General features: G+C 43.0%; 1 protein-coding gene across 2 annotated transcripts in view; it reads right to left on the reverse strand.

The window, feature by feature from the left end:
* Positions 1-3,826: 3,826 nt before the first annotated feature.
* Positions 3,827-14,133, reverse strand: part of Fam193a (family with sequence similarity 193 member A) — an 80,704-nt gene continuing 70,397 nt past the window's right edge. For both annotated transcript variants that reach the window (XM_038345750.1, XM_038345741.1), the window contains exons 19-20: positions 11,187-11,268; positions 3,827-4,631 (exon numbers count right to left, since the gene is read on the reverse strand). In XM_038345750.1, coding sequence (XP_038201678.1) covers positions 4,538-4,631; positions 11,187-11,268 — 176 coding nt within the window. In that variant the 3' untranslated portion in view covers positions 3,827-4,537. The remainder of the gene's footprint in view (positions 4,632-11,186; positions 11,269-14,133) is intronic.

The raw sequence follows: 14,133 nt of genomic DNA on the forward strand, positions 1-14,133 counted from the left end.
ACATTCAAACTGTTTGTGCACAGGCCATAAATTCATCATTTTCTTCTGTAGGCAACACCTGGGGCACTTTCCAGCTCTCGTATGCTTTTCTTTAGAAGTTTCATTTGAAACCTGTTTCACTTTAATTTTTTTCTTCCTTCACAGTGTTTCAATTTATGCTATTATATGTACATTCAGGTTTTAAACTGACCCTCCCCCCATTCTTTTTGAGAGAGAATCTTTGTACAAAGCCCCAGCTGTCCTCCAACTCATTATGTAGGCCAGGCTGGCCTTGGCGTACAGATCCACCTGTTTCTTCCTCCAGAGTGCTGGGATTAAAGGTGTATGCCACTTAAACGTGACATCTTAAGCTTCTTGCCTGTAAACTCATCTACCCCTTCTGGGTTTCTTCAGATTCAAATTTTCTTGTAAAGTTGCATCTTTCTTGCTTTTGGCATAGACTGAGAAAATCTGGGTGCCAACACTGAATTTTACTTGACTAAGATGGGAAGTGTTTCTTTTTTTGGGGGGGGGGAGAGGTAAGTAGTAAGGTTAATTTGATCCTTTTAAGGGGTTTTGGTTTTAGAACTTACTCTCCTAGTTGTCATCCCTCTACTGTGTCCTCCTTCTGAGGACACACTGGTACCCTGAGTGCAGGGCAAAAGGCAAAAAACAAAAGCAAAATTCCTACACTTTAACAATCAGGCCACATTTGGAGCTTTCTTATATAATAACTCATGGTGCCTTTCACAAATGGCCAGTCTCTAAAAGCTAGGAGTGGTGGTGAACGCCTTTAATCCTGTACTTTGGAGGCAGAGGTAGGTGTAGTTCAAGGCCAGCCTGGTCTAGGTAGTGAGTTCCAGAACAGCCAAGGACAGACAGAAAAAAACTTGTCTCCAAAGAACCAAAACAATCAATGGCCAGTCCCAGAAAGCAACTTATATTGTATTTACTACTCAAAGTGAAGGGATGGTTGCCTGTGTACCCAAATATGGACTCCATGCAATCAGCCTGTGAAGTCCAAGTAACTTCCTGGTTGGATGCTCTAAGGAACATCTACTTCCTCCCAATGGTCTAAGGACTTGCCTGCTGCTTTTTTTTTTCTGTCTCTCCACACCTCTGGAAACTGTTTCACCGTTTGTCACCAGTCTTCCATATACCATTTGGCATTGGACTTCACATTGCAGTGTCTTCCCATCCTGTTTAAATGCTGAGAAAGTCTCGCCGTCTTCATGTAACATGCAAATGATTCAGCCAGAGGCCTTGGTGGCTCTTAGCTTGTCTCATCTCCAGAACCTCAGCCACAGTAGCCTCTCTTCCTCTAGCCTTCTATCTATGGATTCCTTGTTGGTTTTTCTATACTGCTGAAATCTGGATACTGCCTTCAGGCAAACACAATGCCCTCCAAGGGTTCACCAGGTTTCTGGTCTCCTGTGCTACCCATATGAAAACACTATGGCAGGAGGAATTTCTGCAAGCTGGTCCCCCGAGCCCCTGTTCAGTGTATATATGAGCATGTGCCAGCAAGTAGCCAAATTTCTCATTCATCTCTGAACTAATACCACATTCACCATGGAAGTGGATCCAGATCAGTGCTAGTCTGGGACTGCAATGGAACCAAGGCATTTTCAGTTGACATCTGAGGACATTTTAGAAGATTCTGCATTTAAAACTGAGACAAACTGAGTGAGCATGACTGCTTCTCCTCACACTCACAGATACAGATATCAAAACCTATTATAGTGCTAACCCAGGAGCCCAGAAATGGGAAATATATTCAATCTTAAAAGAACATTAAAAACCTTGTAGGCTGTGATAGTGTGGTGGATATTTATTTCATTGTGTGTCCTGTTGTTATACACCCCTGCTCCCATTTGAATTTAAAAAAAATGAGTTAAGATGGCCTTGATGGGGAGAGGCCTTTCACTTCACTAATGTATTTTGGTGTTGATTCTCTTTAGTGGCATGGGTATATGTGTTGATTTGAATGAGAATGGTTCTGAACAGGTTCATGTTTAAATACTTGGTCCCCAGTTGGTGGAACTGTTCCAGGAGGATTTGGAGGTATGACCTTGTTGGATAGGTGTTATGGAGGAGGGCTTTGAGGTTTCAAAGACTAGCACTATTCCCTTAGCTGCCTCCTACCATATTCCCTGCCGTCACAGTCATAGGCTCTCACCCTCTTACACTGAGAGCCCTGAGTTAAACACTGTTTGCTAAATTATCCTGGTCATGGTGTCTTATGACAATAGAAAAGCAGCTAACAGTATATAAAGTTCAATGAAAAAAAACTCCCAGTTAATGTTTCTTTCCAGCTGTTACCTTACTTCAGATTTATATTAAGAAAAGGACTCAGTGAAGCATGAAGCTCCCATGGAGCCTGCCCACAGGAAATCTTCAGCCTCCCTCGGCCAATGCTCACTTTGGGCTTTGGTTCCCCATCTAGAAGTGGAATAACCACTCTGCTGAGTTGCAGGCATCCTAGCAGCCTCTGCAGAAACCCAGAGTTGTCTTCAGGATTCTCTCACTACCTATTCTCCCCTCTCCATCAACCAGGTCCAGAGGCTTCTATCTTCTACCCTTTGTTCCTCAAATTGTCAAATAATAAACCCTTGACGACAGAGCCAAAGAAACTTAAAGTTTCCAGGGAAACAGGAGGTTCATTCCTGGCAGTGAATGGCATATGGCTAGGAAGTGTGAGGAACTGGCCTGCAGTATACCACTGTGGATCTTTAAGTGCTCAAGAGCTGAGCGCTGAGTTCTGAGTGTCTCTGGGCCCCAATATGGTACCTGCAGTTGGGGCACCCAGGTTTTCCCATCACCATTATAGTGTCAACAGTTCCTGCTGATGCTATAACCGGAAACTCTGGGTTCTTCTTGGTAGGTGGTTTGGCTCCAATGGAAGAAGTGGAGGGCCAGAGGTAGTATTTGGTCTCCCCTGGGAGGCAAGCCCAATGCTAGTTCTCTAGCCACTTCTTCAACCAGGAGACAATGCCAGTATCCCTGGGGATAGAACTGTTCATGCAAGGTCACAGCCCTGCATGCTTTTTCTTTGTTGAACTATCCCAGGAACACAGGGATGTGCTGCTTTCTCACCTGGAAAAGAAAAGAAGGCAACCTATTCCACACCTCCTCTGGGTACTGATTTCTTTCCTCTTCTCTGGTGTGAAATCTCCAGAAGGCTAGGACCTACTGTTCCCTCCCTCCCACAACTAGCTTCCACCAGCTTGTTACTGTTACCCTAGGCCTCAGGTAATTCATCTCCTGGGCACTGGAAAAGTATGAGCCATGTAGTATGCTGAGGTAAGTAAAAGCTAGACAACAACCCAGAGGCCACTGTGTGAGCTGTTAACTCCTGAAGGGACAAAGATGGGACTAACTAAGCCTTTCAGTTTTCAATACCATTGACTTTGTTCCTAATTTAAAGCCAATTAAGCGTCCCTAATTCATTATTTTACTAGAGACCACAATCCCTTCTCTTCCCCAAAATGTGGACAGGCACCTGCATATAAGGCCATAGGTAACCCTCTGTTCTACAAAGGCTGTTTCCACTAAGTCCCAGTAACCTGAGTATAACCCACCACCTCATCTTGAAGCTTCCTGGTACTTTTTATCATAAGCTATGAAGCCTAATCATTTGGTTGGCTGTTGTTTCCTGCTGACTGCTCTGTTCTGGTACCAGTGACAACTTTGTGTTTAGAAGACAACTGAGGGCACCAGGAACCCTGAAACCCAGGGACATCAGAAAGTGACTTTGGTGGTGGTCTTGGCTCTCTGGAAACAAGTATCACCCATTTGTTAACTCCCACCACACCCATCATCCCCAGCAGAAAGCAACCAGACTGGGTCTCCTGCTGTACTAATGTATTCCATCTTTCAAAAAGAAAGACATGATTTTAATATTACTTAACAATATGTTAAAAAAGTAGCCAGGCAGGCCTCCGTGTTAATACGGTTGTACGCTCTAGAACAGACTTGATGGTGTGAGTACTGGGTGGGTTTCTTGTTTTTAACGTTCTCATTCTGCAAGGGGTCTTACACAAGCTGGCTACAAGTCAGGGGGTCAAACACAAACAGCGCAACGTGTACACTCGGAAACACTAGATTGTGAAAGAGTACAAAGGAGGCCTGCCCGCCCAGCCCGCCTTGGGTGGGACACAGGGCACATGGGAGCTGGGGGATGGCTGACACCCTGGCGGGGACAGATAACAGGACAGGGCGAGATGCAGAGGCGACAGAGCCACGTGGATGATGCAAACTCGTCTCTGGCCACGGCCCAGGCCTCTGAAGCCGTGGTGGTGGAGGAATTGGCGGGAACTACTGTTCCATTCCGACAGCACAGAGCTACAATCAAAGAAGTCTCACTCACAGACTACACGCACACAAGCTAACAACGCAGGTCGAGCAGCAAGTTCTCGGTCTGGGGGTCTCAGGCCACGGCATCCCACCCTACACACCATGGGTGGGTACCGAAGCTCTGGGGAGCCACTGAAGGGCTTGGCTCTTGAGTGGCGCAGCCCAGCTGCCTCTCATATATCCCTCTCCAAGCAGTCCTCATTCAGTGGGCAGCAAAGGTGGCTTTCTTCAAGCTAAAGTTGGACCAGTTGATGGACAGTCTTTGTCGGTTCTGTCTAGCAGAGTCCAAGCAGAACCTGGCAAAACAAAATGGCAAATTGTCACAGGACAGAGCCTACACCCGGTCTGGCAACCACCATACCAACCTCTGACTCTTGTAGCAATGCAGTGGAAGGGTTCAGTGAGATTTGAGGTTAAAGTCTGTGCTTGGGAGGAGTGGTCCCACCTTCAGGACACTGCCCAAATGGCTTGTGTATTTTCTGGTGCTTTCTGTTATTTGATACTGTGTCCAGGGAAGAGGCAAGATAGCATAAGAAAAGCAGCACTTAGTGTAGAAAGACAGAGTGTACCAAGCATCACTGAAGGGCTCAAGGAAAGCTCTTCTGATGCGACCAAGAGCAGCTGACATCAGTCACTATTCTGCCTGAAAAAAGGGCTAGGGAGCTTCTACTTCCATACCCAGAGGCTCTTAGTGACTGATGTAGATTCTGATGCTCTGTCTAAGCCACTACCTAAGTCATAGCCTGTTGCCCAGCAGGAGGTTGGAACTGTTGGGCAGCATCAGGCCAGAAGACACCACACAAGAGGCAGGACTGCAGGCAGTCCTGCAAGTAGGTCTTCCTGTGATACATACCTCATATCTTGGTTAACAGCAATGACTTACTCAAAACAACAAATATGTTCCAGATAAGAAGCCACCAGCTGGCTCAGCCTCCACAGCAGCCATGAGCTTCAGGAAGTAAGGCACTTTGTGGTCACTGTGCTGGGCATGCAGGAGAGTCACAACTAGGGTCACTAGCAGAAGCCCACTTGGCCAGGCCTTGTGCCCCAAGAGATGCTAGGAAGAGCACGTTGCTAAGCTTAAGGATAAGGTTGCCAGGAGCCAACACAAAACTTCTGTATCTGTAACTGAGCAGAAAGTGCTACAAGCTTTGTAGGTCCTATAGTCTACGGCAATCTGGCACTCTGCTTCAATGACACACAGGAAATCATGGCCACACAGACGCAGCAGATTCCTTTGATGTTCATGTAAACAACATTTAGAGTGAAATCCAAAGTCTGTGTAATTTTTGTGTGTCTGAAATATTTTTCCCCAACTGCTTTAGTGTGCACATTCTTTTAGTCATATAGGACCAAGGGCAGGCTGAGCATGATCCATAGTCTGCATCAAGTGTATCGAATCAAAGGCAACAGCTAAACCCATGTGTAAAATTGACGCTTTAGCCTGTCTTAAACATATTCATAAAATAAGAACTACTATGAGACAGATTACAATATTCTGGCCTTCTATTCCATCTAAGGTGGCATGTCTTCTAGACATGAAGGCCTTCAGGTTTGAACCACCTGCCAGTTCTATGCTCTAAGCCACAAACACTGGAAGCTAAATAGCTTCTGAAAAAGATCACCCTCTGGGGATGGAAAGACAGCCCAGTAATTAAGGTGTAACCACTCTTCCAGAGGACCAACATTTGGTTCTTAATACCCATTCTGGATAGTTCACAACTTCTTGTAACTCCAGCTCCAGGGCATCTGATATGCTCTTCTATCCTCTGAGGTCATTCTCACAGATGCCCTCAGAGGATATAAATCCTTTGAGAATTTTTATTTATAAAAAATTAAAAATAAATATTTAAAAAAAGATTACCCTTTGCCCTGTTTCTCAGGCAAAGATGGTCAATTTGTATATTAATGATGGAAAAAGTATTTTCTTTGTTTAAAGACTCTTACATAATTTCTCATTCTCACTATTACAGCTCTGATTTGGGGAGCAGAAATTATAATGAAACCTAAAATAATGGTTTTCAGATGGTTTGAATGTTTATGTTTAAACTGTGGTCCAATCATTCAACCAGATAACCTTGGCTATCCAGTTATGTGTTGCACATTTTGTGGCCTCTGTTAACATAAGTAAAAAACAAGTGTCTGCTAGGGAAGGGCTGTGCTATCTCAGCTCCAGAATTTAAACTTTTTCTTCTTTTAAGATTAAAATAAATCTAAAAAAAATGCCAAAAGCTTATCAGAGGCTCAGGAGCATACAACACAAGCTGCTTCTCAAAAGACCCCCAGGCACAGCAAGTGAATAGCTCCATCCACATTCAAGATCTAGACCAATCAGGTTTGTTGTCACTGGACCCCATTCTGCATGCACCACACACACAGATAACCAGGATGCAGAAAGCCACAGTGAATGCACCATGGAAGCCCTTGATGCCTTGATATTTGAGAGTGAGGCCTCATCATACCTGTCAGCTCTAGGAATTCCATATGCATACTCAGCAGTGTTCTGGCTGTACTGTTTGAGCATCTGCACGCTGAATCATACTGAGTATGTTAATTTTTTTTAACCTTATTGTTTGTTCTAGTCAGTGTTATGGCTGAGATTCCTCCTCAAGGCAAGTCTGTTCAGCTGTCTGACTGTCAAGTCTTACAGAGAATAGGCAGATGGAATTACACAAGCGCTTCTTGCTACCTTCTCTGCTACATGGAAGTTACTTCACTCATACTAGGTCCTGTCAAACTGCTCCTGGGAACTGTTAAGAGCTGCATGGTCCTGCCTCAACTCTCAAACCCCTGCAGAGCCTACCTTGTGTTTTCTGCCCACACATACACCGTGGGATTATGTTGGCTTCTAATTGGTTTGTTTTCCAATGTTCTATAATCTTCCCTTTAAAGTTTGTTTTAAATCAGCATACAAATGGTTTTACTCTGGAATCTTCACAGGTGTATTAACTACTTTGCTCATCTTTAGTTTCGTCTGTCTTCCTTCAAATGACATTGTTTCAGTACTCTTCATAAATCCTGGCTCTAACCTGCATAATGTCTGGCAAATATTATTTTCTCTCACTTTCTTTAAAACAAATCCTTGCTACTGAAGTAGTATCATTTACCAGACTCTTATTTTTATCTTATTTTGAGATGGAAGCTAGCTTTGCTGCCCAGACTTAAGTCAAGTGAGCGCCCTGCCTCAAGTCTCCTAGAAGAAGGAACTGCAGGTACGAACCTCTGCACCCAGGTTATAGCTCAAATATAAGACGACTTTCCCTATTCTGATTTCAGGAACATTTGTTTTCTTCCAAATGAAAAGGTTTTATTTTGCATGGAATTAGTACTGAGAAGCAAATCCAGGTTTCTCTCTATTATACTTGTATCTTGGCCAAAAGCTGGCTTTTGACATTAAAATCTTAACCCCTGGGCTGGAGAGATGGTTCAGTGGTTTTAAGAGCATTGGTTGCTCTTCCAGAGAACCCGGGTTCTATTCTCAGCACCAACATGGCAGCTCACAACTTTCTGTAATTCCAGACATCCTTATACCAATATATAATATATCTTATACCAATGCACATAAAAGTTTTATATACATACATATTTACACAACACAATGTGTGTTGGAAGAGTGGTGGTGGCGCATGCCTTAATCCAGCACTCAAGAGGCAGAGGCAGGTGGATCTCTGGGAATCTACAGAGTGAGTTCTAGAATAGCCAGAGCTACACAGAGAAACCCTGTCTCATTAAAAACAACAACAACAAACTAACAAAAAGACCTAACAACAGAATGGTGTGAAATGGGTATCCAATCCAATTTTACTTTTTCCTTTTCCTTTTGGATGAACAGCTTCACAGCCCCATCTATAAAGACCTTCATTTTTAAAGTAATCTACCAATCCATCTTCTGTCACACCCTAAGTCTAGTGATTCCCATGAAGCTGTTTCTGGGCTTCTTCTGTATGGCCATCAAATGTCTTAATGGAAGGCTTCTACAACTTTACACTGGGAAAGAAGGCTCCCTTGATCTTTTTCTTCTGGAAAGGTATAAACAAACCACACCTTTTTTTCTGTGAAATGTAGCAAAATGAATGACTGAAACACATAATGATGCTAGGATGCAGAAGCCCTACCCACACAGCCCCAATGCAGTCCCTGCAATCCTGACAACCAACCCCCAGTATTTCTTTGGCCTCCGTCCTTCCTTCTTCTCTCAGAAATATCTTCGATTTTCACAGCAATAACTTCCTCCTTGTGTGTGTCTTTTTTACATACATACATGTCCTGTGAACATTTTATTTCTTGAGTGACGGTCTCATATTAGCCTTCAATTCACCATGTACCTGACAATGACCTTGAATTCTGGTCATTCTGTCTCTACATCTCAAGTGCTGGGATTATAGGTATGCATATCTTTCACATCTGGTTTTATGCAGTGCTGGGGACTGAATCCAGGGTATTCTACAAAATGAGTTATATTCCCTATACCCAACTATTTAAAAACTTACTTTATTGATCTGTGATTCATGAAAAGCATACGGTCAGCAAGTATGGAACTTAGTACCAACACATGGCTCTATCCTTGTGGGTCACCTCAGTCAAGACACAGTGCCACACCTTTTCCTGCCCTGTACCGCCAAGACTTAACTTGCCTCAGCACCAAGAAATAGTGATGAAGGTCTGTCAGTGGATAAATGCACATGTAATCTGGCACCACGTGTCTTATGCTAGCCTAGTCACTTTGTATGCTGCTGTGGAAAAACCTTTCTTGGTGCTGCACTGCAGACAACTGCTCTTAATGGGCAGTGGAATTCTTCTAGAGGGACATAAAGCTTTTGGTGATTACAAACAAAATGAACAGGACAGCATGTGTGTGAAGCTACATGGGCTGGCAACCATTTCTCAGGCCTAGAAGCAGAGCTGTGTTTCTGGTGGCACTTTACACTAAGCACTCCTATTTTGTTTGCTTTTAAACTTGAAATAAGTAGCATTTCTCAAATATCCCATCTGTGTCTGTCTCTACCAGGAGTTGCTGAGTTCTGCTCCTTGGTGCTACTGCACAAACTCCCCTCCGTGATTCAATCACAACTTACTCTAATGCTTTAGAAACACAAGTTTCATGATTGTAATGCCTAATCTTGGTCGACTATGTCTAGAACAACTAGCTACATTCCAGGCCACAAGTACCTGGGAACAGACGCCAAGACAGCAAGGAATTTAGCACCTCTTCCCCATGCTAGGGATCAAATCCAGCAGGGATGCTAAAGTCGAAAGTTTCAGAATGCAGATTTGGTATGTGGTCCCTCTGGAGTTCCTTACAGTCTATGACATCAAAGCAGAATCACCTGTATTGACTTTGTATCTAACAACCTTGCCCAGACACTTTAATAATTCAAGTGGGATATGGTGATGTATATCTATAATCCTACCAATAAGAAGAGAGAAGCAGGAGGCTACACAGAATCTGAGGCCAGCCTGGATTATAGGAGATCCTATCTTTAAAATCAAACATACAAAAAAATTACTGAAAAAATTAAAAAATTAAATTAATTTGCTTACAAGCTCATTTGGACTTTTTATAAATATACTTAAGCCACTAAGCAGTGGTGGTGCATGCCCTTAATCCCAGCACTTGGGAAGCAGAGGCAGGTGGATTTCTGTGAGTTTGAGATCACTAGGTCTAAAGAGTAGGTTCTAGGATAGCTAGAGCTGTCACACAGAGAAACCCTATCTTGAAAAAAGAAAAGGTATTTTCTTGTTGCCACAATTTATATAGTAAATGAAGCATCCTTAAATATGGTCCCAATTAGGCTGGGCACCAGAACAGCTGCGTGTATTTTTAGTGTTACTTTTCTCCTTAAAGAAGGTCATATTAGCAACGGCAATGAGCATGAACTCTACAGCATGGACGGGCTCACTGTGAGCCTTGTCAGTTTGGTTGCTCACCTTCCTGGACTTAGGGGGAGCTGGGAGGACCTTGGACTTAACATAGTGAAGGGAACCCTGATGGCTCTTTGTCTTGGAGAGGGGTGGAGAGGGGGTATGGGTGGAAGGGAGGGGAGGGAAGGGGGAGGAGATGGAAATCTTTAATAAAAAAAAAAATGAGAAAAAAACTTATTATCTGAGAATGGAGAAGCAGCGGTGAGGAATACAGTGGAGACGGCGTCTGTAATCGCTCTCTGTTCAAATGGTAAGGACAGCAGTGCCTGAGGTCTGACGGGACAGAAAAGGACAAGAACCAAGACATTTGACAGCTGCATGTAAGAGTAGAGAGATATGATCCAACCTGGGGAATTCTTGTTTTATTCAAAGAGGGATTAAAATACTGGAAGTATAACTTTAGATTTTTGCTCAGTTAAATCTGTATTAAAAAAGTTCTTTAATAACCAGTAGGAACACATGATAAAAATTCCAAACCAAAAGAAGGGAAAAAGGGTGGGCAAAAGGAAATACATTGAAATGTACATATATCAATAAAATATAACAAAGTTGAGGGTCTTAAAAAAAAAAGGTCATATTAGTATGCTCAAATGCCACATGTACATGAGACCTGCAAGTGTCTAAGAACACGGGAGGCTAGAATCACAAGTAGCAGTTTTGGAAGTTAAGTGAGTCTGCTGAATCAGGCTCAGCCAGGGGAACCACCATCAACAGAGAGAAGATGAAAGGAAAGTGAAAACGAAGTGTGTGTGTAAGAGCAGGTGGATGGGCAGCATGGGGTAGGGAAGAGAGTTGGGCTGTTTGCTATTTGGCTTGTTTGTGATATTCATCCAGGGTGACAGAAATGTCACAGGAGGGTTAGAGGAACAGAAAAACTAGATAAGCAACCAGGAACCCAGCAATGTCCTGACATGCAAGCCTCGTGTTACCTTTTGAAATACTCCACCTCCCGCTCAGTCTCATCCATATCCACACTGTCCAGGTCGATGTCTTTAGGCAAGAAAACATCATCTGTAAAGTAAGGGAAGGAGACACAGCACATTATCAAGAGTGGTCATCTCACCAGGTAAACACTGCACAAAGTGTTTAAGGCAAGATTCCGCAAAAGGCCAGAAGGGCGGATTGCTCTTGTGAATACCTAAAGCTACTCACCCATCTGCCAAACTAGCCATTACTGCTTCAAAAACCCACCAAAAAGATTCCCTGAGGGAACCCCGTCTCAGAACTTAGGCCTTTCCAAATCAAGAGTGCTGCCCGACTTTCCTTGCAAGGTCATTAGTTAAGGGACATTTATTCTATTTCCCAGAACCTCAGCCATGTCTGAGAATTTCAATATTTGTCCCCTGTTGTACCCAGGTCTGACTGGACATTGAGTCTCTTCCCCAAGTTCAGCTCAAGGTTCCAAGTATGCAGTAACAATGAAAATGGAAAGGTAGAGGTAGTTCACAGTTCTTTGTTAAAAATGAGCTTCAGTCACCCCAAATCATCACCCTAGTTCCTTCTATCACAGGCTTTTCCACAGTGTCATTATTAAGGCACAATTCACTCGCTTGATAGCAGCCGCCATTGTGACAACTCACAGGATTAGAGTACCAAGGACTGGGAGTGTCCATTTTGAAAAGAACAAGGCCAGAAGAGGACCTCTAGTTATCTAAACTCAGAAGGAAAGGAAAGACAAGGACACCTGCACAAAACTGCATTCCAAATAGACCTTAAAGATTTAAGCAGTAAAGACTTAAGGCAATAAAAACACACACACACACACACACACACACACACACACACACACACACACACACACACACACGGAGTACAGACCTAAACAGAGAACTCTCAACAGAGGAATCTAAAATGGCTGAAAGACACTTAACGAAATGTTCAACATCCTTAGTCATCAGAGAAATGCAAATCAAAAACAACTCTGAGATTCCATCTTACACCTGTAAGAATGGAAAAGATTAAAAACACTGACAACAACTTCTGCATTGCTGGTGGGAATGTGAGCTGGTACAGCCCCTTTGGATGTCAGTGTGGCAATTTCTCAGAAAATTAGGAAACAACCTTCTTCAAGACCCAGTAATACTACTTTTGGGTATATATCCAAAGGATGCTCAATCATACTACAAGGACATGTGCTCAACTATGTTCATAGCAGCTTTGTTCGTCATAGCCAGAACCTGGAAACAACCTAAAAGCCCCTGGACTGAAGAATGAATAAGGAAAATGTGGTACATTTACACAAGGAGTACTACACAGCAGAAAAAAACGACATCTTGAATTTTGCAGGAAAATGGATGGAACTAGAAAACATCATTTTGAATGAGGTAACCTAGACACAGAAAGACAATTATCATATGTACTCACTCATAGGTGGTTTTTAAACATAAAACAAAGAAAACCAGCCTACAAACCACAATCCCAGAGAACCTAGATAACAATGAGGACCCTAAGAGAGACATATATAAATCTAATCTACAAGGAAAGTAGTAAAAGACAAGATCTCCTGAGTAAATTGGGAGCATGGGGACCATGGGAGAGGGTTGAAGAGAAGGGGAGAGTCAGGGAGGGAAGCTGAGAAAAATGTATAGCTCAATACATAAAAATATTTTAAAAAAGATTTAAGCAATAGTAACAAAAAGCACAGAAGGAAGTTGGCATGGCAGTGAAGACCTGTTATTCCAGTCATTATAGCCTGGCTACATAAAAACCTATCTTAAGAAAAGAAAAGAAAAAGGCAAAATAGTCAATGAGATGGCTTATTGAGAAAAGGCACTTGTTGTCAAGTTCTGACTTGCAATAATGTTGTAGGAGAGAACCAACTTCTGTGAGCTGCTTACTGTCCTCCATACTTGCTTTGTAGCAAGTGTGTGTTAATGTGCTCCCGAAAAGAAGTTAATAAATGTAAAAAGGAGAATAATAAATAATCAAAAGCAAAGACGATCATGCAAACCATGAAGTGACAAAAAAGCTCTGGCCTTGTCTGGAGAAGACATGCTGTAGGTGTGTGAGGATGCAATTCAGTAGCCTCTTCTCAGCCTCAGGACAAGGGTAAGCACACCACACACTGAGCACAGCGGTGCAGGTGTAGTATTCCAGTGTCAAGTGCATGTTCTCCTAAGCAGAATTAGCAGTCTCAGGCTGAGAAAGTAAGCTTAGCTTAGGGACGTTTGCACAGTATTCATGAAACTCTGGGTTCAATCTCCAGTACTACATATAAATTGGACATGGTGGTACATCCCATGTAATCCTATAATCCCAGGACTCAGGTGTAGGCAGGAAGATGAGAAGTTCAAAGTCCTTGTCAGATACATAGAAAGTTGGAGGCCTGCTTGGATTACATGAGACCCTGTCTCAAAAATATAACTATTTGTAAAACCTTAGTATAAGAAGCTGTATTTAGTTTTGAGAACAGTTTTTCCACAGCATATTAAAATGCAGATGTGACTCAAGAATTCTGAATCTAATGGAACCCTACCGTCACTGTCAATGAGGAGGAATTCAGATGGGAGGGGGCATGTTGAGGCTGTGTTCCACTTATCAGAGGACCAGGGCACTTAGAAGTGATGTCCCAAGAATTACTTAAAGATGCTATATTCAGACAAAGCAGAAGCAACGCAAATAAGCAAGATGAAGAGATGGAATGGGAATATCACAGTAGAAAGAGTGGAACTGGGGCTGGGGAGATGGCTCAGAGGTTAAAAGCACTGACTGCTCTTCCAGAGGTTCTGAGTTCAATTCCCAGCAACCACATGGTGGCTCACAACAATCTATAATGAGATTTGGTGCCCTGTTCTGGCTCACTGACAGTTACAGAGGAAGGAGGAGGTGTGGTGAATGCCTTGAAGTCAAATAAGGTAGGAGATGAAGGGGACTAGG

The sequence above is a fragment of the Arvicola amphibius genome, chromosome 1 (genome assembly GCF_903992535.2).
Source record: "Arvicola amphibius chromosome 1, mArvAmp1.2, whole genome shotgun sequence".
Classification (NCBI taxonomy): Eukaryota; Metazoa; Chordata; class Mammalia; order Rodentia; family Cricetidae; genus Arvicola; species Arvicola amphibius.